The sequence below is a fragment of the Montipora foliosa genome, chromosome 13 (assembly GCF_036669935.1).
Source record: "Montipora foliosa isolate CH-2021 chromosome 13, ASM3666993v2, whole genome shotgun sequence".
Classification (NCBI taxonomy): domain Eukaryota; kingdom Metazoa; phylum Cnidaria; class Anthozoa; order Scleractinia; family Acroporidae; genus Montipora; species Montipora foliosa.
The window spans coordinates 38870969-38893477 of NC_090881.1; the positions used below are offsets into that span (position 1 = coordinate 38870969).

The 22509-nt window shown below is 41.0% G+C and overlaps 1 protein-coding gene across 1 annotated transcript in view; it reads right to left on the reverse strand.

The window, feature by feature from the left end:
- The window catches only part of LOC137983186 (uncharacterized), a 29153-nt gene extending 7564 nt beyond the window's left edge, over positions 1-21589 (reverse strand). Inside the window, exons 1-15 of the mRNA XM_068830366.1 lie at positions 21388-21589; positions 18536-18892; positions 15940-16329; positions 15115-15516; positions 14352-14675; positions 12891-13292; positions 10431-10760; positions 9014-9355; positions 7840-7971; positions 5899-6140; positions 5037-5142; positions 4071-4325; positions 2628-2885; positions 1311-1574; positions 456-716 (exon numbers count right to left, since the gene is read on the reverse strand). Coding sequence (XP_068686467.1) covers positions 456-716; positions 1311-1574; positions 2628-2885; positions 4071-4325; positions 5037-5142; positions 5899-6140; positions 7840-7971; positions 9014-9355; positions 10431-10760; positions 12891-13292; positions 14352-14675; positions 15115-15516; positions 15940-16329; positions 18536-18892; positions 21388-21439 — 4117 coding nt within the window. The 5' untranslated portion in view covers positions 21440-21589. The remainder of the gene's footprint in view (positions 1-455; positions 717-1310; positions 1575-2627; positions 2886-4070; positions 4326-5036; positions 5143-5898; positions 6141-7839; positions 7972-9013; positions 9356-10430; positions 10761-12890; positions 13293-14351; positions 14676-15114; positions 15517-15939; positions 16330-18535; positions 18893-21387) is intronic.
- Positions 21590-22509: the final 920 nt, after the last annotated feature.

The window sequence follows — 22509 nt, forward strand, 5'->3', positions numbered from 1 at the left end:
CAAAACACAGCCAAACGTAGTAAATTTCCGTGTGCTTGTGCAATGCTTCGTTTTCACAAGGCATACTGTAAGGCGAAGGCAAGTAACCATAAGGAAATATTTTGATCTTTGTACTTGCCCATGTGTGTATGGTTGCGAAGAGGACGTTTTCACGGTGAAACAAAAGTTGTTATGCTTGCGCAAGTGCTTGCGTCGCTAGTGAAAACCAGGCTTTAGAACACTACGGTGTATAAACAAAAGAACTTCACTTGTTAATTGATCTATTGATTAATTGAGCTGTCCTTATGTGGTACCAAAACAAAACGAGACTATTTAACTAGAATGCCAAAAACAAAACAAAACGATGTTTCCGATCATTTTTTCGCAGGTCCTTACAGTTCGTTGCTTAGTTGAACGTTCTTTCAATGTAAACAAACAAACAAACAAACAAACGAGCAGAGCAATGACGAACTTACACAGCACATCAAGGTAAGCTGATTTAGACGCCGGCTGTCCCACTCCGTTGTTAGCTTCACATCTGTATTCCCCACGATATGATCGGTCAGCAGCTCTTATTGTTAAGAGGTTCCCATAAGCTACTATTACACCATCTTTGACTCGTATCCAGGTGAGCTGTGCTGTTGGTCTGCCTGTTGCATTGCAGAACATTGTCACGTTCTTCCTCTCAATTTCTGTGACAGTAACATTCTGTGGGCTGTGGACTATGGTTGGCGAGGCTAAAAACAAAAATATCCGCTGATTACAGGTTGGTCTAAAAACAAGGACTGATCTTAACGTACGATACGATGACAAAAATTCTCGGATTTAAAGGCCCACCTTAAACCGACAGGTTTCTCGACCGTTTCTGTTGGTTATGGAAATTAGCATTGTGGATCGTAGTGATCTGACTGGGTCAATTTCAGCATTGGTGGGATATTTTCATATGTGAAAATTGTTCCACGGCGTTAGTTTAAATGAAACGAATTAAGTTCTGCTTTTCATCGCCAAAAGAAAACAGCTTATAAAGCATTTGAATAGCAAGGAAGGGCTTTGGCAGTTTCCGTCCAAGGCATTGACTGATGAGACATTACAGAATTTAAGCAAGGACAAAGACGACGCGGCTACAAGAACGTTATCATCAGGTACTCGCATCCTCTGCATGACCTCCAATTTAGTCAAGGCGAGAAAAGCTAAGAATTGTGACAAAATGTAAAACGCACGAAAGTGGCGTACAAAGGCTTTGTTTTCGCTAATTAAGCCAAATTTTTTGTGGCGTTCTCGTAGCCTTCGTTGTTTTCCTTTCTTAAACTCCCTACTCCGCATTGACTTACAGAAGTCCAGCTCCACTGACGCTTCGGCGGTTACGTTCTCTCCACGCACGCTCACTGCTGTGCACTTGTAATTTCCAACGTCCGATTTGGCGACGTTTTCTCTACGGAGAATATTTCCCGAGGGATAAACTTTGCTGCTGCCTCCAAACTTAGACCATGCTATTGTTGGTGGAGGGTTTCCAGTAGCATTGCAGAAAATTTCGAAAGCTCCGGTTTCGTTTACGAGCTGATGAGGAGGAAAAATGGTAGAGATACTCGGTGGCTCTAGAAATATCAAAGGAACAACATTAGGAAACATTCAAAACGTACTGACTCTAAGCACACCCGGTCCCGATCATGAAACAAGTAGATACACAATGTAACCTCGATGCCCTGAACTGAAAAGGTCCCGTGCTAAACATAGGTGAAGCTATAGCTTGGACACACGGGTTGGTAAAAGGAAAGGAACTTTATTTAAGTGTCTAGTCGTTATAGCGCTTAAGCACTAATTGGAGCACCAACAAACTCAACCCACATATGACGCCGGATCTGGGAATCGAACCCGGGCCACAATGGTGGGAGGCGAGTGCTCTCACCACTGCGCCATCCCTGCACCCAAGTTTCCAAATGGTTTCCAAATAAAGCACTTATCTTCATCTAAATTTCGTATGTTGAAAGCATATTGCTGCAAAAATAGATACTCAAGTCGCTTTAAACTTAGTAAACAAGTAGCACCATTGGGATATGGGGGAAAAGTACAGCTATCGCTAGATCGATTTCATTGCTCGACAATTAATCGGAAAAACTAAAGGAAGTAAAGCAAAGGAACTTTATTTAAGTGTCTCGTCTTCTAGCGCTGGAGCACTAATTGGGAATACTGTAAACTGAAATCAACACATTAACGCAGATCAAATCAAATGTTGGTTTTTGAAAACCGGAGTACCCGGATAAAACATATCACGCCCTGTCTGGGGATCGAACGCAGGCCACATTGGTGGGGGTGAGTGCTCTCACCACTGGGCCATCCCTGCACCAAGACATTACCACATCAAAGGCATTTTTCATGCTTCACTTAAAAAAGAACTTTTTCCCTAAAGCGATGAGTTATTTTTTGAGCAGTTTTGGTGGCTAAAAATCATTACCGATTCTTTGTAAATTTTGTTTCACAATATAACGTTTTCTGGGTTACTTCTGATCTATAATCAGGTCAATGCGAAAGCATAACTTTCAGCTACAATTAAAAGCCACAGGGGCAGTTTCCTCCAAAATTTAAGATTAATTAATTCGTCTGGTTTCGAGGAGGACTTATTGTTTTACCTTTTCCCATATATCACTCACCATATAACGCCAGTATGATGCTGGCTTTGTCCACACCCGCAATATTGGAACAGTTGCAGTAGTATTCTCCTTTGTCTGCCGCCGTGAAGTTCTCAATTACATAGATGCTCTGATTGGCATTTATGAAATGTCCCTCGCGGTAGAAATGACAAAATGGCAGAGGAAATCCACTAGACAAGCAGTACAGCGCGACATTCTCGCCGAGTGCAACCGCGTTGTACGACAAGTTTGTTGTGATGACAGTGTCTGTAGGACTTCCTAAATACAAAAAAAAAAAAAAAAAAAAAAAATAGCACTTAAAGTTTATTCGGTTTACACCCACCAAAAAATCCATTCCAAATGGATCACAATTTAAGAATCTCTCTCTATCGACACAGATTACGAGTGCAACGTTGCAAACAACGAACAGAGAGCATACTAATATTTGAAATTTCATCTGGAAGTTGCAGAGAGGGAAACTCAAAAGGAAGCTTTCTTAAGGAATTATCATCTGGAAAAATTTAACAACCCTCCACCTCGGAGACCACCTAGTAAAGCTATTGCTACTTAAGCATAGGAAACTTTCTTCATTCCTCTAACGCCATCTAAATACCTCAAGAACACGTTATCGTTCACCGTGGAAGTAAGGACGACGCCGACGGCTACGAGAACGCCACGCCGTGCGTTTTACATTTCTTTGCCGTTCTCGTCTAAACGACGACGTGAAATGATCAAATTTGAGGTCATATGGAGGACGATAGCACCTGACGATGAATTTTCAATTTTCTCTCTAAATGTCCATACCGTTCTCACCAATTTTATTCTTGGAATGTGTACTCACACTTTCCAAGCCGAGAGACTTAGAGTAATCGCAAAATTATTACAGTAACGGGAAATAATATTTTTAGACAACGTTCTCGTAGCCGTCGTCGTCGTCGTCGTATTATTAGGGAGCTTTAGCAACGACAACGGCGACGGCAACGAGAACGTTACAAATTTGCATATTCAGTGGGCAAAAACAATAGCTTTGCGCGCCCTGCACGTGCTTTTTTCATTTTTGTCCATTTTTTTGCCGTCGTCAGCAAAGCAACAACGTGAAATAACCAAGTTTGAGGTGTTATGGAGAACGTCAGCACTTGGAGATAAATTTTCATTTTTCTCCTCTAAATTAAGCGCCGCTCGTAACGGTTTCATTCCTAAGGGACTGCCACACCTTTGTCATGCTAAAAAGCTTGGAAGAGTCGCGAAGTGACCGCAGTAACGTGAATTTATGTTTTCACATGACTTTCTCGTGCCGTTCCCGTCGTCGTTGCTAAAGCTCACTATTTTCTAGATGACATGACGTTGCTCATAAAGCCCAGTCTTCATCGACGATCCTATGACTAACCGCCCAGTACGGACCTTCAACAATTTCAATCATCTGGTTTTGAAGATTAAACCTTGAAGACAGATGTGCTTTCTTACCTTCAACCTGCAGCACTATTGCCAGTGTGTGGTCTGACACAACATTTACAGCTGAACACTGATAAGTTCCGCCATCAGCTGGAGAGATGCTTGATATGGTGATGTTGGCATATCCTTGTCCTTGCAGTAAAACTCGGCCATCTTTCTGCCATACAACGTGTGGGATAGGCAGACCAGTTGCTGTGCATCCTAAGATAACGCTTTCACCAAGCTTGGCCTTCCGGCTTGGGGAAATCCAAACTATCTCTGGTTTAACTGAAGGAACAAGAGACGACGGACAACGGTAAGGACCTTTCTACCAAATTATTTCATAAGAAAAATTCGTACATTGAGCAGCTAAGCCTGAAGATTCCTAAAGCTTCTAAAGGCTCAAAGTGACCACAGCAATTTAGTTCTTCCTACACCAATAAGATAAGCAGTGTGGTTCGATACCGGGTTGAAGTCGCAAATTGATTTGCATCGCCGTTTTCAAAGAACTATCAACATGCAAAGCAGTGTGTGACGTCAATCGAACCCATTCCCCTTCAAATCAATAAAAAAGTGAAACAACACAACGTATTTGGGAGAATTTCGGAGAATAAATAAATTGGAAAAGTTTGTTGAGGTGATAGGCACTTTAAGAATGCGACGGTTTTGAGCCCCGGAGAACAATCGGAAGTAAGCTGTTTTCCTTTTTACCTTGTCTTGACAATACCATTTTTATATTGTTAAGTATCTCTTCAAAATTAGAGATCATTAGTTTTAGAATGTGGTATAGCTTACTACCCTGGCATGCAAAATGTTCACTTCCGGTTTTCGTCCGTACCTCAAAAACGTTGATGTGCTTAAACTCCCTAATAAGCAAACAAGTAATCTCTTTCTTGGGCGAAAACACGACAACAATGACATAACATGCTCGGCAAGGATTTTGAGTTTTTGACTCGTTCATAACGATTGATGTGAAGGTGTAGAAAAAAACTACTCTACCTAAAGTTTCAGCTGTTTTTTCGCATACTGTGTTCTCTACAAATTCAACGTCGTCGATAGCGATGTCACTGAAAGCATCATTTCCAACCACGCCTTCGAATTTTACCTGTGAAAAACAAGCAAACAATGGAACAAGAACATGTGAAAAAAATAACGAATTTCGCATGTTTGAATTCAAGTTCACATTTTTGACGAGTCTTCCCTCGTGAAACTCAAATCCTAATCTTCAATCATTATAATCCATATACACGACCACAAAATTAACTGCTCTCTTCAATACCATCACTGAACAGACCAAATGACAAGAGCGCAGGCTTAAAATGCATCCACTTCCCTGATTCTGATTGGCTAAGAAGATTTTGTTCGTTTTCTGCGACAAGCTACTACAGAATATTGAATCGTGAATACCAAACAAGAGATATTATAATGTTGCTCACTATGAAATGCGCAGTTAACTAGCTGATAGTTGGTTTGCAGAGCCCTAATAAATCCATTCGGGTTCTCCAGTAACTTCGAGTTCATGTCACGTCTATAAGGTCTTCCATCTAGAATTGTTGCAGTTTTCCTTGTCAACAAACTCCTTGGTTGTTTAATATTATGATAAATGACAAAATATCTATAACTAAAAGGTACGGAAATACAGCTATATGAAAGATAAGCATTAAACAATGGCGGGCTCCGGTATTAAAGACACAACGACGGAAAACAAGGAATTTTCGTATGCTACGAAATATCCGTCTGTGTTGGGGTGGAATACTGGTGGAAAAAAACTTGAACAGATAAAGCTGCTTCTTGAAGGAATAAGAGCTGTGGCAAAATTAGAGAACGCATAAGATAAGACTTTCTCGTTGTAATTCCTTACCACATATATTCCATCATAGTTAAGCGGAAGGGTCGCCTTGTACCAATTGTTCCCTTGACTTCCCGAAATCTCCCACAAAACTTGATCCCCAACTTTGACTCTGAGGGTTTCAATGGATTGTCCGTACATATGATAATAAAACACCATACATGTAGCATTTCCATTGCTTTGTATCTTGGGAGACTGGAGTCGAGCAACGGTACCCCTAATTCTTCCAGACGACTCTATATAAAAGTAATATCCTGCAATGCAGAAGATAGTTCTCAGTGGTGGATTAGACTAAGAATGTTTATAGGAAAAAAGCAGGGATTTCAGCAAAAGAGTCGATTACTGAAATGAAACAATGTTTTAAAGAGGGTGGCATCAGGTAGCTAACACAAAGTTAATTACTGTGGCCTTCTCCTCGTAACAATGTAAACTCAAATTAACACAAATCAAATCAACTGTTGGTTTTTGAGGAGAAGGGAAAACCGGAGTACCCGGAGAAAAACCTCTCGGTGCAGAGTAGAGAACCAACAAACTCAACCCACATATGACGCCGAGTCTAGGAAATGACCCTGGGCCACATTGGTGGGAGGCGAGTGCTCTCACCATTACGCCATCCCTGCACCCTAGCGGTCTATTGACGTCTTTAGGGCCTGTTACCATCGTGTATTCAACCATCAGAAACATCGCCAGCCGGTTATGGAATACGTTATTGAGACCATTTCAAAAAGAGCAGTCTGCTTACTATTGACAAACGTTTAGTTCAATGAAATGTCATAGATGAATCTAACGAAGTTTGATTCAAACGTAATAAAACAACAATTACAATAATAATTGCGTTCGTGGCAGTTTCTGAGGCACGTTTTGGGTTGGTTTTTGAAAGTCATTTCCTGGTAAGTAAAATCACCTATTATTCTGCTTTCGAGCTGAGCTGCCGCGTTTTTAATATGCTTCGTCAGAGTCTTGGGGAAGTGTATGTGAATCCTGGTAGGAATATTCCAAACAGCAATGCAGGAGTTTTGCACTCGACCGTTTCGTTTTCGATGAAGACATTATCGTCATGCCGTCAGGCTAAATCAAAGGAAATGCTAATCCAGCAGTAAATTTACTGACGTTACATCGAACCAAATGAATAAAGCTTGTGGTCACAAAATAAACGTACCGAGTTATGTAGCTTCGCGCCTCAAATTGAATTACCCGAGTTGTGTCGCTCAGTGGCCAAAGCACTATTTCATTACTGCTTGTAATTTCTGTTCAGAACAAGTTATCATTGTGGCTCGATGTTTATAATTGAAAGACACAAGATTTGCCCAAGCGAATAGAAGCAACACACTCGGTCAATTCATTGGAATACGCATTCGTGTTAGTCGCTCACACAGTCCATGCAAGGATTTGATAACCGATTTCTATGAAACGTGTTCAGTTGGGAGGCACTATGCCTTTGACTTCTTCATTGCTTAACTTTCTGTTTCCTGTTTCCTTAGGTGAGTGTACAGTAGCATATTGTTATATGTTAAATATTCCTCTGTTCTCCCACGAACAATCATTCATAGCATTTATGTTCTTTTGTTGTAGAATTATCGAGCAAGATATGTAAATGAAGGTTACAGAAGTCCTATCCATGGATCACAAGAGAATACGTTAACACTTTTGCACTTCCTCAGTGACAAAAAAAGCATGTCGAACGCACTCTGTTAATCTGCGATTACTCCTAGTAATAATAGATAGTTTGCAACCAATCCCTAGAGACACAGAAAACAGTGATGTAATGTACAATTGCTGCTGGACAAACAAAAGGAGATAATGAGAGACCTTTTGTTTTCAACCACCAACATGGCGGCGATGACGTAACGTGAAAGCCACCTATAGGATATTAATATTAATATTATTGATATTAATATGAATGATACTAATAAAAAATAAAAGAGACAATGAAGATATATCCACCAAGCTTACCAAAGCCGGTATGGTCCTCTGAAGGCCCTGTTCCTATCGATGGTGTGGAGCCAAGTTGACGAGTCCACGTAAAGTCCGCAGTGAGGTCGTTATCCCAGCCGCAATACCAAATGTCAAAGTTGCAGCTTGCATCTAAAAACACAGTTTTAGAGATTGGAGTATACTTTACCTATGCCATTAACACTCATAATAACCACTTGCAAACCTTTTTCTTAGGGTTTTGTTGTTTTCGGGCAAAAAAATAATTATATTCCGTGTTATTGACAACGCATTTGTATCTGGCGCTGGAAGTTAAGATATCAATGATAATTGTAGCTAAAAGAGACATTAAATAAAAATTTCAGTACAGATTGCGTTTTAAACATTAAAACTTCTGTCTCCATCCTTACGGCTACCTGAAGTCAATAATAGGGTAAAATACACTGCGTGAAATGAAACGTGGTCATCATTCCCACGATCGAAACGTTCATTCTCCTAAAGTACCATGGATTTCTTTGCTATGTAGTCACGAGAATGTGGTGTTATATCAACATCACACCTCTTAAGCTCTAATATTCTTCACTCCCAATACCTATGTGGCAGACATTTCATAGAAACTGTGAGGAAGATTGACGTACCGATCACTCAAGGAAATCAAGAGTATGGAACACCATAACGAGATTTAATGGTTACGTGTTGTGTTTTCATCATGATGTGTTGAATCAATTTGGCATAACAAAAAGAAGTCACCACACTCAACAATTGCGATATCAAGTAACGTCACGTGATAACCACATAAAGGGAGTAAGTCGACACGTCATAAAAGAACCTCATCACATAAAAAGTAACACGTACGTCAAAAGAAGACCTCAACACATCATAATGGAAACACAACAGGTAACCATCAAACCTCGTCACATAATGACAAAACAATACATAATAATGTTGCCACAGTACACTGGGATAAAACTCCAAAACATCAAGACAAAACTTTAAGACCAAAAGAATAAAGATTACATCAGTAAGTTATGCCTTTCCACCCTTAAGACCAAAAAGAAGAAAGATTACATAAGAAAGTTATGGCTTTCCATACAAAAGGATTGAATTTGGATCTGAAACGGTGCCATGAAAAACTAACGATTCCAGCTGGCTACTATAAAGAAGCTGTTCATCCAGTGAATGGATTTGTTCTCACCTTTTGCACTCACAGTAAAGTCGTACTGACAGACGACCCCTGCATCTTCAGTATGGTCGCAGTTGTGTATTCCCCAGCCGTCATGAGGACAGCCTGCAAGCGTTTCCTCTGTTCCTGTACAATTCACTTCATCCAACCATATCGGTCCCGATTGAGTGGCGCCAAAATAGGAATCTGTGGTAAAGCCAATGGCACTTGGGTAGCCCAACATGCGGCAGACGACATGAGCATCATTAATATCCCATGCATCATCGCATACCGTTCCCCACTGTCCATTATAGAAGAGGGAAACGAGGCCTTGATTGGCGTAATTCGGGTCACCCACAAGCTCAATGTATATAACTGTGAAAATTAAGCGAAAACAATAACTTGTGAGTTTGCATGCCATTTCTTAAGAAATCTAGGTGCCACAAAAATATATTCAAGAAAGGGATATGAAAGTGCTGGGTATTTTGATTATAACGACCATAAGTCATTGTTTCCTGTGTTTCTATCTACAGAGGTTTGTCAAGGTTAAAAAGACAATAAAAGACTAGCCTCTAGGTGATCTGGTGACGTAATTTGGAGGACTGGGAGAAAAATGTTAACGCCATATTCCACAACCGCGCACGGCCTTAGGTGTTGTTTCCAAACCCCCTGAGGTATTTCCATCGTCAAAACTGAACAGATCATTCCGTGTCTACGACATTTCCTGTTAATGAATGAACCTTCAAGTAGACCCGACGAGCTCTAACCTCACCTCTGCCATGTTGAATTCGAAAATGAGGCCGCGCGCGGTTGTGGGATACGGCGTTTTTCTCCCCAGTCCTCGGAATTACGTCACCAGATCACCTGGCTACGACGAGTTGACTCTTCGCTTCTTAGGCTCCGTGCAAACGGACGCAACAACTCGAAAACATTGTTAGTTGTTGGTTCGACAGATGCTGGATGGTGTTGGCAGTGGTGCACAGAGGGATGCCACAACTCCCAACAATGTTAGGATGTGCAGTGTATTATGGGAAGGTTTACGATCCACAAGACTTTGTGAATTTACAAAATTCGGCTGCCATCTTGTTTTCATGGAGATCATATCCAATGCCCATGCGTGGCCCCAAGAACGTTGAAAGAGCTGTGCAGACGGACCAACTTTGTTGAGCTTTGCTTCGGCGATCACATAGCAAAAGAAATGTCGGGAGTTGTTGGCTCAAAGTTTGACCAGTTTCAAACTTTACGCACCAACTAGCAACAACACGCAACAAGGTGCAACGGGGTATGTTGGGAGTTGTTGGCCAACAATGTTGCGTCCTTTGTCACGGAGTCGTACTGACGACTTCCCCCGGAGAGCATTCCCACAGGCTATCTAAAGACGTTCGTGTCCTCTAGACCCTTGCAAGGATTCTCAAGGACTATCGACGAAAGAGAGATCCCTGTAATTTACCTGGAGGTATCTCTTTGCAAACTACTCCAGCGTCTTCTGAGTGGGTACAATCATGAGATCCCCATCCCCTGAAGGAACAAGATGCAACAGAAACCTCATTCCCACTGCACCACAAATCATCCAGGAGTATTCTCTGGGTTGAGTTTCCAGGTCCAAATCTTCCATTTATCTCGGCAGACACTGCACCAGGAAAACCTAACATTCGACAAATGACATTTGCATCGAGAATGTCAAAGTCATCATCACACACTGTTCCCCATTCACCATTGTAGAGCACTTCGATGCGACCTTCCCGGTTACTTGATCCGTTAATCAGGCGCACTTGAACAGCTGCAAATTATAATTGAAAACTTATCAAAGGAGGGCACAGGCTCGAAACATAACAGCTTTCCGAAAATTTCAAATAAACACAGAGAAAAACAAACATTTCCTAGAACATTCCGAGATACCTAGTAACGGTCTCTTGCCAAACCTTAAGGACGGTGCCTACTAATTCAAAGGTATTTTTGCGCGGTTTACTGAATATGCGGGAAAAGCAGATCTTAACAAGTGTTATTGAAATCCGAAAAGAAAATGGGGGGTAACGAAGCATTTTTCGAAGATAATGAATCAACAATATTTGTAAAAAGCTTTAAAATACAAAGCCATGTATGGCGTTCTTTTCCAAATTGAAGCTTAATTACCTCTGAAAAATGCGTGGTTACCCCCAATTTTCTTTTTGGATACCAACAGCACTTGCTAAGTTCTGCTTTCTCCACATAGTTTTGAACCGCGCAAAAATATCCCTGTATTAATAAGCACCGCCGATAGGAAATCCGAGTATCTCGAGATGCGCAGAACGTATGCGCAGTAACAATAGTAGGCACCGTCCTTAATAGGGACCTTTAGATTGAAGGAAGTGGACGACTACGAGTACGCAGTTTCCGTACTGAGCATGCGCACTTCGAAAAATGTCAGCCTCCAAACCTTATATGCATACTCATTACGGAAACCTCGCACTCGTAGTCGTGATGCTACTTCAGTGGAAGAGCAAAACACGTAAATTTGGTTCATTAAATGAGTTGATAAAGGTTCGGTTGCTACCGTGAAAAGATAAAAGAGCTGACATTTAGGGCGTTAGTGCTTCGTCAGAGCGAATTTCTTGGTTTGAAAAACTAGAGAAGTATTAAACCATAGTTATTAGATGTAGGCTGGTTATGAAACTCGACAAGTTTCTTTGTTGCATGTTTTTGTTTGCCTTTTTTGGCCTTGACCCTGCACAAAACCCGACAAAAACACGCTTTTTTCAGCAGGATAACCAATCAAAAGCTTGGACTAATTTATTCGAAATTAACTTGCGAACCAAAAGCAAAAGATTGTGCAGGGTCATGGTCGGTTCAACATCTAATTGCGACTGTATTGTTCCTGCTTTTGAAATTCCCAGGATTTCATACACCTTATTCCAAAATGGCCGCTATTTTAGGATTCTTTTGTTTCCTTGCAAATTGGCCCTCTTGACCTCGCTTTCAAACGTAAAATTCAAAAGAATATTTAAACTCGAACGAGGCCAAAAGGGCCAATTTTCAATCAAACAAAAGAATACTAAAATGGCAGCCATATTGGAATAAGGTGTATAACCAGTCCCTAGATTAACTATGATTAAACGGACTCAAATTGATGGAAATGAGGTTTTGCCTTGTTGTGTGGTTTGGTCATTATGTGGTGAGGTTTTGTCATTATGCACATGACGATGTTTGATGGTTACGTGTTGCGTTTAGATCATGACGTGACGAGGTCTTCTTTTGACGTGCTGTGTTTACATTTTATGTGGTGAGGTTTATGATGTCGACTTTCTCCCTTTATGTGATTATAAACACAGCACGTCAAAAGAAGACCTGAACACATCATGGTGGCAACACATCACATAACCAGCAAACCTCTTCGTCACAGAATCACAAAACCACACCACATAATAATGTTGCCACAGTACACTATGACAAAACTCAAAAACGTCAAGACAAAACTTCAAGACCAAATACAAAGGTTACATAGAGCGGTTTCCAAACGAGTGTCGTAAAACCAAAACCAAAGTAATTACTTTGGCCAATCAAAAAGGACGCAGACAATCCAGTAAACCAATCAAAACTAGAAGTAATTACACGTAGCAGACAGAAAGCGAGGAAAAATGTGCACTCGCGAGCCACCATTGGTTTTGGTTTCACCTCTGCTTGGTTGAAAAAGTGGCGCGAAAACGTTGAACCAATCACTGATTGAAGTGATGCAAAACCAAAGTAATTCGCTAATTACTGTCGACACTCAATTGAAAACCGCTCTAAGAAAGTTATGGCTTCCCGAACAAATTCAACAATATAAGCTGCATTAAAAGGGAAAAAAAGACGGAATGAACAATTACTCTATGATAAGGAAATTGTAAACCAAAATGGCGATTAGAAAGAGGCGAAGGAAGGCTGAGGAACTCACTTGGCAATTTTGTAGGTTTACCAGCATCATTAATTACTTGATTCTCTGGGAAAAAGGCTGGCCTTGGGCTATTGCCACAATAAACTCCAGCATCCTCCTGATGATCGCAGTTGTGTACTAACCAACCATTATGACCACACTCCGTTATGGAAGACTCATTTCCATTACAAGCGACATTATCGAGCCAAATCGGTCCTTTTCCAATGAGATCTGCTGATGGATCTGCTTGTAATATGTACGAAACCGCAGCCCAAGTATAATTGTATCCTAACATATTACAGACCACAGTCGCATCTCGGATATCCCAGTAGTCGTCACAGATTGTGCCCCATATTCCACTGTGATAGATTTCCACGCGGCCAGAATCAGGAGAAGGGCCATCTCTTAGTCGGACAATCGGGGCTGTTCACAAAAAAAAAAAAAAAAAAAAAGATCAGGACAATTAAAGTGCTACTGATAACACAAAATTCATCTTTTCTCTCGAAAATTATTACCCTGGGTGCCAGAGACTTTTCTAGCGCGGTTTCCGGTTTTCAGTCAAGTCTTTATAGTGACCCGCGCGAAAAGCCTCTGGACCAGAGCGCTATTCCTTTGATAGCGTCGAACCAATCGTTAGCTCAGTTAGATCAGTTGGTCCAGATTTTGGACAGGACGGCTGATTGGTTCCGAACGACCACCTGAGGGACAGACGCTACAATTGGTCGACAAGAATAGACCAGCACGTGAAAGAATATTGTTGACATCACGTAAGCGTACTGCCAGAAGTGTTGTGATGGCGGTTTGTGAAAGTTTGGGGAAGGCACTGAAGGAAAGTATAAGCAATGTACTAGAAAGTTTTGACGGTGTAGAGAAGTTAAGTGATGTGCAAACAAGTGGGGTATTTAATTTTATTCAACGCAAGGACGTTCTTGCTGTCTTGCTGCCAACCGGTTCCGGTAAATCGTTGTTGTTTCAGCTTATTCCGGGTCTTTGTTTACGTCTTAACCAAATGGGATACTGCGACTATCCGAAAAGTGCAATTGTGATTGTTGTTTGCCCGTTGAATGCCCTAATCGAATTTCTGACATTTCTTCACGTGCCGGTCCACGTGAGACGTCCATGTGATTGGCATAAATGTAATCCGATAAAAAAGCTCAAAGGTCAACGGGGACGGTAAAAAGCACCGCTCCGTGCCAGAGGTTTTTCTCGCGGCTTCGCCGCTCGTGGCTTCGGCCTACGGCCGAAGCTGTGTCGGCCTTTGGCCGACACCGAAAATTCCCGCCGCACGCGAGAAAAACCTCTGGTGCCCAGGGTAGAAAATTATCGAAGTGTGTGTTAAATTCCACTAGGGTAATCTGATTTTACGCTTCTGTTTTGAGCGGAAGACTGCTTAATTTAGGAAAATATTATTACAGAGTTCCGACATTCAGACGCGACCGTCAGTAGTGCTGGTCGCCGAACTGAAAAGAATCACAAACGTACGTTTTTTCATGCAAATGACTCCAGCATCTTCTTCGTGAAGGCAATTACTTGAGGTCCACCGTCTGTTAACGCAAGAAACAAGAGATGACTCGTGTCCCTGGCACCATAAGTCATCGAGCACTATTTCCTGGTTCTCATTTCCGGCACCAAAATGCGCCTCAGGGAGAGCGGATATCGCCCCAGGGAACCCAAGCATCCGACAGACCACATTAGCATCTAGAATGTCGAAGTCATCGTCACAGACTGTTCCCCATTTACCATTGTAGAAAACCTCGACACGACCTTCACGATCATTTGATCCATTGACCAGACGAACTTGAACAGCTGAAAGGCAAAGTACTAGAATAATGTGTGTGATCCTTAAAATGAGGTAACCTGCACTTAGGCTCTCGTTTGGGCGAAGTGCATCTATCAAAAATATTTTGTTACTGTGTGAACGACAGTCTCTTCTAAAAGCCTGGGCCGATTAATCAAAAAAGGGAAGAAAGAATTTGTTGAGCTGATCCACTTAGCCACACAGGTTAATTTCAATATAATCATTGACCAGAAGTGTTTTTCACGTTTGAACAAAATCAGCATCCGTCTGGTGCCAATTACTGTGAGCTTACCTAGGTTTGGGTTACTGGAAATGACTGGTAAGATCAACCTGGTAAGATTCGATTACACCTTTATTCTTATCGTCAAACGTCCATTTGCACTATGATTCAGCGGTTACCGAATTTTTTAGCACAGCCGTACCCCTAAAAGGTGCGGTACCACTTACAGCTAGGTGGTGGAAACTTGTTATTGGCATTAACCAAAGAAACAGGTTGGTTAAGTGGCCTTGGTGAATCTCCGCACCACACTCCAGCATCCTCCACATGATCACAGTTATGAACCGACCAACCACTATGCCCGCACTCGCTCAAGGAGCTTTCGTTACCAATACAGTCCACATCATCAAGCCAAATACGCCCCGCTCCGAGAAGGCTATCGTCATGTGGCAATACCAAATCGCCATACGAGACTGCAGTCCATGCATAGGTAAAATTAAGCATTCGGCAAACTACAGTGGTGTCCTCAATGTCCCAATCGTCGTCACAGACTGTGCCCCAATTGCCATTGTAGAAGACCTCCACTCGGCCAAAAGTATCGGTACCGTTAACCAAGCGGACGCGGATTGGTTCTATTAGTTTCAAAAAAAAATCAGAAGATCAGAGGTCTCATCTGCCATTAGCCCCTTCGTTTGGCCCTCTCATTTATTTCGAACGAAAAAAAAAACCACCTCACGATAAACAAACAAAATTGAAGTTATTATGGAACAGGTAGCACCATCGTTATATGCACTAAACACATTAAAATAATTTACGGAAACACTACTTTTAGAGTTCGAAATAGCGAAGGTTTTGTGCTCAAAACTCGAACCTTTCCATCTTCGTTCTTTTACTTAATTCCAGATTTTGGTGAATCTAAGCACAATATCATGGATTTTGTTTGTCGGAGTTTGTATGTGGACAGAGATTTCAGTTTTTTTTTTCCTACGACGATGGATTCGCATTAGGTGAATAACAGCACATTTATGCTTAAACAATTTAAATTCTCATACTACCCTCTGGTGGTTCCGTAGTCATTGATGTTACCGGAGTGCTGGTGGGCGTTGTTGGTTCCTGTGTTGGCGCACCATGACATATCACACCTGCATCTTTTCCGTGATTGCAGTTGTTGACACCCCAGCCTTTGTGGCCACATTGCGATAAGGTAGACTCTTGTCCAGTACAGGACATTTCGCTTAACCAAACGGGGCCAGTGCCACCTCGGTAATCATTACAACACCCCGCAGACCAGGCACTTTGGTATCCCAACATTCTACAAACAACTGACGCATCTGAAAGGTCCCAACCGTCACTGCATATGGTTCCCCAGAATCCACTGCGGTAAACTTCTACCCGACCTTTATCCGGGGTAGAGCCACCGACAAGTCGAACTTTGACATTGATATCTGAAGAAAACAGCAATCAAATGTGATAACAATGCTATGATAACTTTCGTTTACTATTGTTATTATTATTATTATTATTATTATTATTATTATTATTATTTTTATTATTATTATTGTTATTATTTGGTAGGTAAATTCTAAGTTATTGATGACTTCATTGACACTAACACTGCAATAAGAGTGCGTCTGATGAGTTAAACAATCAAGATGGGTTTATTCTCGTTATCAAAAGAACCAGAGTTAACAAGAATGAAGGAAGACTTACTCGAAGCCATCATAAAAGCAATTATAATCCAGTATTTGGCATTTATCGCGCTTTGGCACTACACTAGGTATGGACAGTACTCCTTGGACAGTACCGTCTTTGAAACAAAAGTGATACACTGTACATAATTTCAACGTAAGTCGATGGTTCCCGGAGTTTGTCAGACGGGTGCAATGGAAATCTTAACCGGTTTGAACCCAAAAGCAACACACGCCGAAGAAAAGTAAAGTGTTTTCTCCATGTGAGAATGGACCAGAAAAAAGATGTCTTACTCAGACGCGCATCGGTTTTGATGCGGTTACACTTCTCTTTTTCACGTCGCCGGTCAATTCCGTTATTAAAACCGGGTTGTTTTGAAAACGGTGTCAAAAGTGGAACGTTTTGAAAACGGTACGGTTTCAGATATCACCTTGTAAACGACGAAACCGAATCGATTTGAATACGGTTCAGTGTTGTGGTGCCAAATTTGTCTTGCTAGCGAAGGACTTCAATTTATGGCTTGCTTCTTTTCTTTATTTCTCGTGTATTTCTTCCACCATAAAGAGGGAAATGCTTTCGAGATCCTCCATTTAACAAATTGATATCATTTTTTCATGTCTGTCTTGTTATTGATCATGAATTTCGTCATAACATTGCCAAAGTAGCTGTGAATCCGCGATAGCCGAGTGGATCCGCAGACTACTTTGACAATGTTATGACGAAATTCATTGTCAATAACAGGACAGACGCATGAAAAACTGACATCAATTTGTTTTTTACAATAACAAAAAGGAAGAGGGGTCAAAATTAAGGCAAAACACGAGAAGAACGCGAGACAAAAATGCGAGAAACTTCAATCTGAAATTATAAATTTATGTGTCTGTGCGCTTATTGACGATATAAATTAGCCAATGAGCGCGCTAGAATTTTGCAGTCATTGTAAAAATCTACCCTAAAGGGATCCACTGATGTCTGCTGAACCGATTTCCAAGCACCGTTCTCAGTCGTTTCATATTCATTAATAACTAGTAAAAGGAATTCTAGTTCACTATCCGTTCATCTGAATTGTGTCGCTTCCAACAACAAAATGGCGTTGGGCACGTTCCCAGATCCCATTCATCAGTGATGGACGCCTGAGGACGAGATTAACGCTCCGAAATGGTAACATAGGCTCCGTGTAAAAAGTTCGAAACTGCATCTTTTCAACACGGTTTCAAAGTCATGAAACCGTGTCGAAGGGAAAACTTGTTCGGGTAAAAGTAGCATCAAGTGATATCTCGAATCGGAAGTCATCTTCAAAATCGAGAAATCTGCCCTTTGCCTGGTCACCGAAACGAGCACGTACTCCGCTGACTCTTGAAATGAGCATCATTGGTTTTTTTTTTTTTTCCAACCCATTCTCTACCTTGAATTAACGATTATCGTTAATTTAGAAGACTGAAAGCTTGATATGGATTATGGGAAATAACCCAAGTGTATGGAGAGTCTATGGACTTGGGACTCAAACCTAGGAATGTTCATTATTAACCCGTCACATAACCACTTGACCACCACACCGCTAGCTGTTCACGGACAATATTTTAAAGCTTTGACCTAAATTATTAATCTAGCCTAGGCCTAATTACTCCACAGCATTGATATTCTATGGGAGACTTAAAGAAATGTCTTTTTTTTTTTGAGAGTGCGGTGTCTTGTTCTTCATTGGTGAAGAGGAAAGAAGCGGTTCCTATAGAGTAGAAACTCCGGGTTGAAATCCAATCCACGGATATGATTTTTTATTCCCTTATTTTCTCATACCACAAGTCCTAGGAATCTGTGTCATAATTAACGACAATAGTAAATTCAAAGCAAATTACAAATTAACGATAATCGTTAATTTAGAGAAGAGATCATGTTGTTTTTGTCCGTGTAAAGACTAGCCTGCACCAACACGTACGATCCAACTTCATCGCGAGATCTCACCTGTGATATCCACGAGAATGTCACTCTTCGGCGCCGCAAAAGAGCTGAAAAAAGTACAGCGAAAACGAGTCAAGTCTAATTCGGTGACATTCTTCACTTTGATGGTGATATCATTCCCAGGAATGACATCAAAAGAGTCTCGCTTGTCGATCTCTTGGGTAGCGGCGCCCAAGTACTGCTTTACGACAATAATCTGCCATTGGTCGCTGTAGAGGAACAACTCACGTTCCACAAGAATGAAGGAAAAGCGATTTGCTTTCGTTTTCTCTTCTCGCGTTAGTGAAACATTCCATTCCAAAGTAACGGGTGATCCAAGCTTCACGTTTTGTGGCGAATTAATGCTCCATGATAAGCAATCTGTCAAAGAATCGAATATTCCAAAACACAAATTTAGACAGGCAAGAAATTCATGGCGCTGTGATGGGTTTTTCAATGGCTGAATTTATACGAACGAGACGGGGCGTTCATGGGGACGTATACAAAACATGGACCCTAGGTCCATGGACCACCCCTGTGGACTCGGTCCATGGAACCCTTCATGGACCCGGTCCATGGACTACCCCGTGGACCACCCCCCCCCCCCCCCCACCCCCACCCCTCATTTTGTAAATACAATACGTTTTACAAGCATTCGGATCGTACTAGCGTGTCTGAGAAGAGTGGCAAACCAAGAACATTGAATCTCAAACTTACCAATTGAGTTTTTCATTTACTCATACGAAATAAAATATACTTTAATGGACTGCTGACTATGTGCACAAAAAAGAAAAGACTTGTTTGGAGTATGGAGCGAGTAATTTTCTTCTCACGCTCTCTGTGGCAGTTCCGTCACAATTACTCGCTCGTTATCCTAAGCTAAGCCAGAGAGCCTGATAAACCGGGCTACGATGAATTCTGTGCTGTTACGTGACATTTCAAAGATAGGTTATCTAGTAACAACTATGTAGCCAGATATCAATCGCGTTCCCTGAGACCGCTTTTCTTTTGGTCAGCACCAAGAACACGGACTCTGGCCACTTCCAAGCCAGGAAGTCCGCAAATCACGGACTTCCGGGTCGTCTACGCACGCTCAGAAATTTGAAACAACAGTGGTTGTGAACGGTTACAAAGAGGACCTTCCGGCTACGACTGCGCATAGACCACTTTCATAAATGGCGACCATATTTACATTCCTTTGTGTTTACCGTAAAGCTCTGATAGTAACGACTCCCCGAAAATAGCGACCCCCCCCCCCCCCCCCCCGAAATTAACGTCAATTTTTTGTGACCGCTAGTAAATCACGAAAGTAGCTACCCGTCCCCCGAAAGTAGCGAGACCAAGTTTTTTAATTGGTGTACCGTATACCATTAATTTGTCAATCAATAGTCAAAATTTTAATTTACAATAGTATGTTCGTGCAGTGTCACAAATTGTTCACGATAAAGCACTTAAATTTACAACAAGGGAAAGCTTTATGCCACCATTCGTCCTTGACATCAGTTTACTGATGTGGCGATGTAAGAACCACCTTAAACCGATATAATTTCGTATTAACAACAGGAACGTTTCTTCAAATTGAAATTGAAAACTCTACATAGTATTCTATATAGTCTTTTGCTGTATTTGTCATTGTTATCTTCTTTTTATGAAACACGTCTATACATATGGAATGCAAATAAAATGTTGTTCTTTTTTAAATTTTATGTTGTTCATTTTTTATTTCGGAAAAAACGCTCGCGCCAGCTCTATTTGTAAGCGATTTTTGTTCCCCGAAAGTAGCAACCCCCAAAGGCTGCTAATTTCGAAAGTAACGAGGGTCGCTACTATCGAACTCTACGGTATGTTAATTACACCTACTTCCCTCATTTTGAAACAAATATTCTTTTGATATTTGCTCGTCGTAGCGACGCTATAACGGTTTATTAGCACTAAATTATTTGGCCACCATTATGAAAGAGGTCTATAAAGTGGCCAAAGTCCGTGTTCTTGGTGCTGACAAAGCGGACTCTGAGGACGAGATTGGCCAGATATATATGAATCACAGCGAAAATGTTTTTTTACAACAAAATTTTAAAAATTTCGTGCTATATTGTCTGCATTCTTTTCTGCCAAGACATTAGTTATGGCAATGGCTGCATCACACTTCAGATTATTCTCGCGGTTGGTCCAGTTTACCTACATTTAAAGTTCTCTGATTTGTTTTGTTTTCTCGACCCGATGAATGTCACAAATGGATATTTTTTTGATTAACGCAAATTGGGGTAACTAAACATGGTCAGTTATGCAAATAATTCTTGCGTAAACAAAAATTAGTTTGACAATTCGTTTGAAGAAATATTCGAAATAATGGTGCGACAGAAAACGATGAAATCGAATAAATAAAATGCTAAATGCTAATTCGTGGCCAGACCAGCAAATTATTAACTTGACTTAACCAAATAACTTAATTAAAATTACGGGAAAGCTCAAGAGATTTCGAAAACAATTGTCTGTGTGTGTGAAGATGTTTATTTAAAGACGCATTAGTTCGCAATTCACTGAACTTAAGACATAGTGAAAAACTTTACGTTGCATCTATTTTCAACCACAAGTGTGTCTAAATCAAGACTAGATAATTGAGAAACTATTTGTAATGTCAAATGCACGACAAACAAAAATAATAGTAATCATTAACAGTCGCTTTGCAGTACATTCGGTTAATACAACAATGGAAACCCGAAGCAAAGTCTTCTGCTTCTCAGACAAATCCTTGGCAGTAATACCTTCATTTGACATTTAAAGACTCACACCTGCGAGCTCAGTACTTAACTCACGGTATTTCTGAATTCCACTGACATAAGAGAGCTATGTTGTGTACTAGTGTAGTCGCTTACCTGAGAACTTCAAAGCGAGGAGGAGAAGTAAAAGCCTAAGTAAATTGTCCATAACACTGAGTTCGGGGTTGAAGATGTAAACTGAATTTTTAGCGACTCACGTCTTTGATGAATCTTAACATGAGCAATACGAGTTCTGAGTACTTGACGATCGAAATTAATAATTATTCCGGAAATTTCGAGTCACGGTTCCCACACAAGAACAATAGCATAACGTCAAGCTTTCTGTTTTGGTTATTTCGAGCAAGTTACGCAATTTTGACGAAATTCATTATTTATCAAGAGCCTCCCGTAGGTAAGGGGGAATTCTGATCCCTAGGAGACTTCGAGAATGAGTGATCCAAAACTCGTGTAAACGGACCTGCTACTGTAGCTCTGCCGGCCGGAAACTGAGAAATGTCACAAAATAGCGAAGTTGTCTTTGTGGCGTCAAACGACATCTTGAAGTTTAAAGGGAGTAATAGAATAAATAGGAGTAACCTGTTTGTTATTGTCTTGTTGCGTTTTTTTTTTGTACTGAACCATTCCGCGGTCGGTGGAAATTGAGCGTTCGTGTGCTTTTTTGACCCAATGCCCACATTTGCCAGATTAGATTTCTAAATTTACTTCAAGGTCAAAGTTGAGGTTAAATCAAGACGAGAGGAAAATGTCACGTTTGGGTCGTGTTGTCACCTATTTCATCCAACAGACCAACCACTTAAAACGACAAATTAGAACACACTATGGAAAGAGAAAAAAAAGTATCACAACTTGCCTGCTGAAGTACCTTACTTTACAATACAAGGGAGGGGCAACCACACCGCTAGGAGTTTTTGCACTTTGTCATTGTGCACATCGGAAGAAGTTAACTTCCTTGTTTGAACTAATTGAGTTTATTTATGAGTCAGCGATGGCGTAAACGCTTGTTTGCATCGCAGACATATTAGGATATTACGTTGTTACAAAACGGAAAGAAGGAAATGAACCATACATTTGGCGTTGTTACAAAAGAAAGAAACACATGGACCATGAATTTGGCCCATACAGCATTCATTAGCTCTTTTCATTCCCTAATAAGGACAATATTTTCACTGAATGGTGGTAATTTACATACTTTTTTTTCCAACATCATTCATTTTTTGA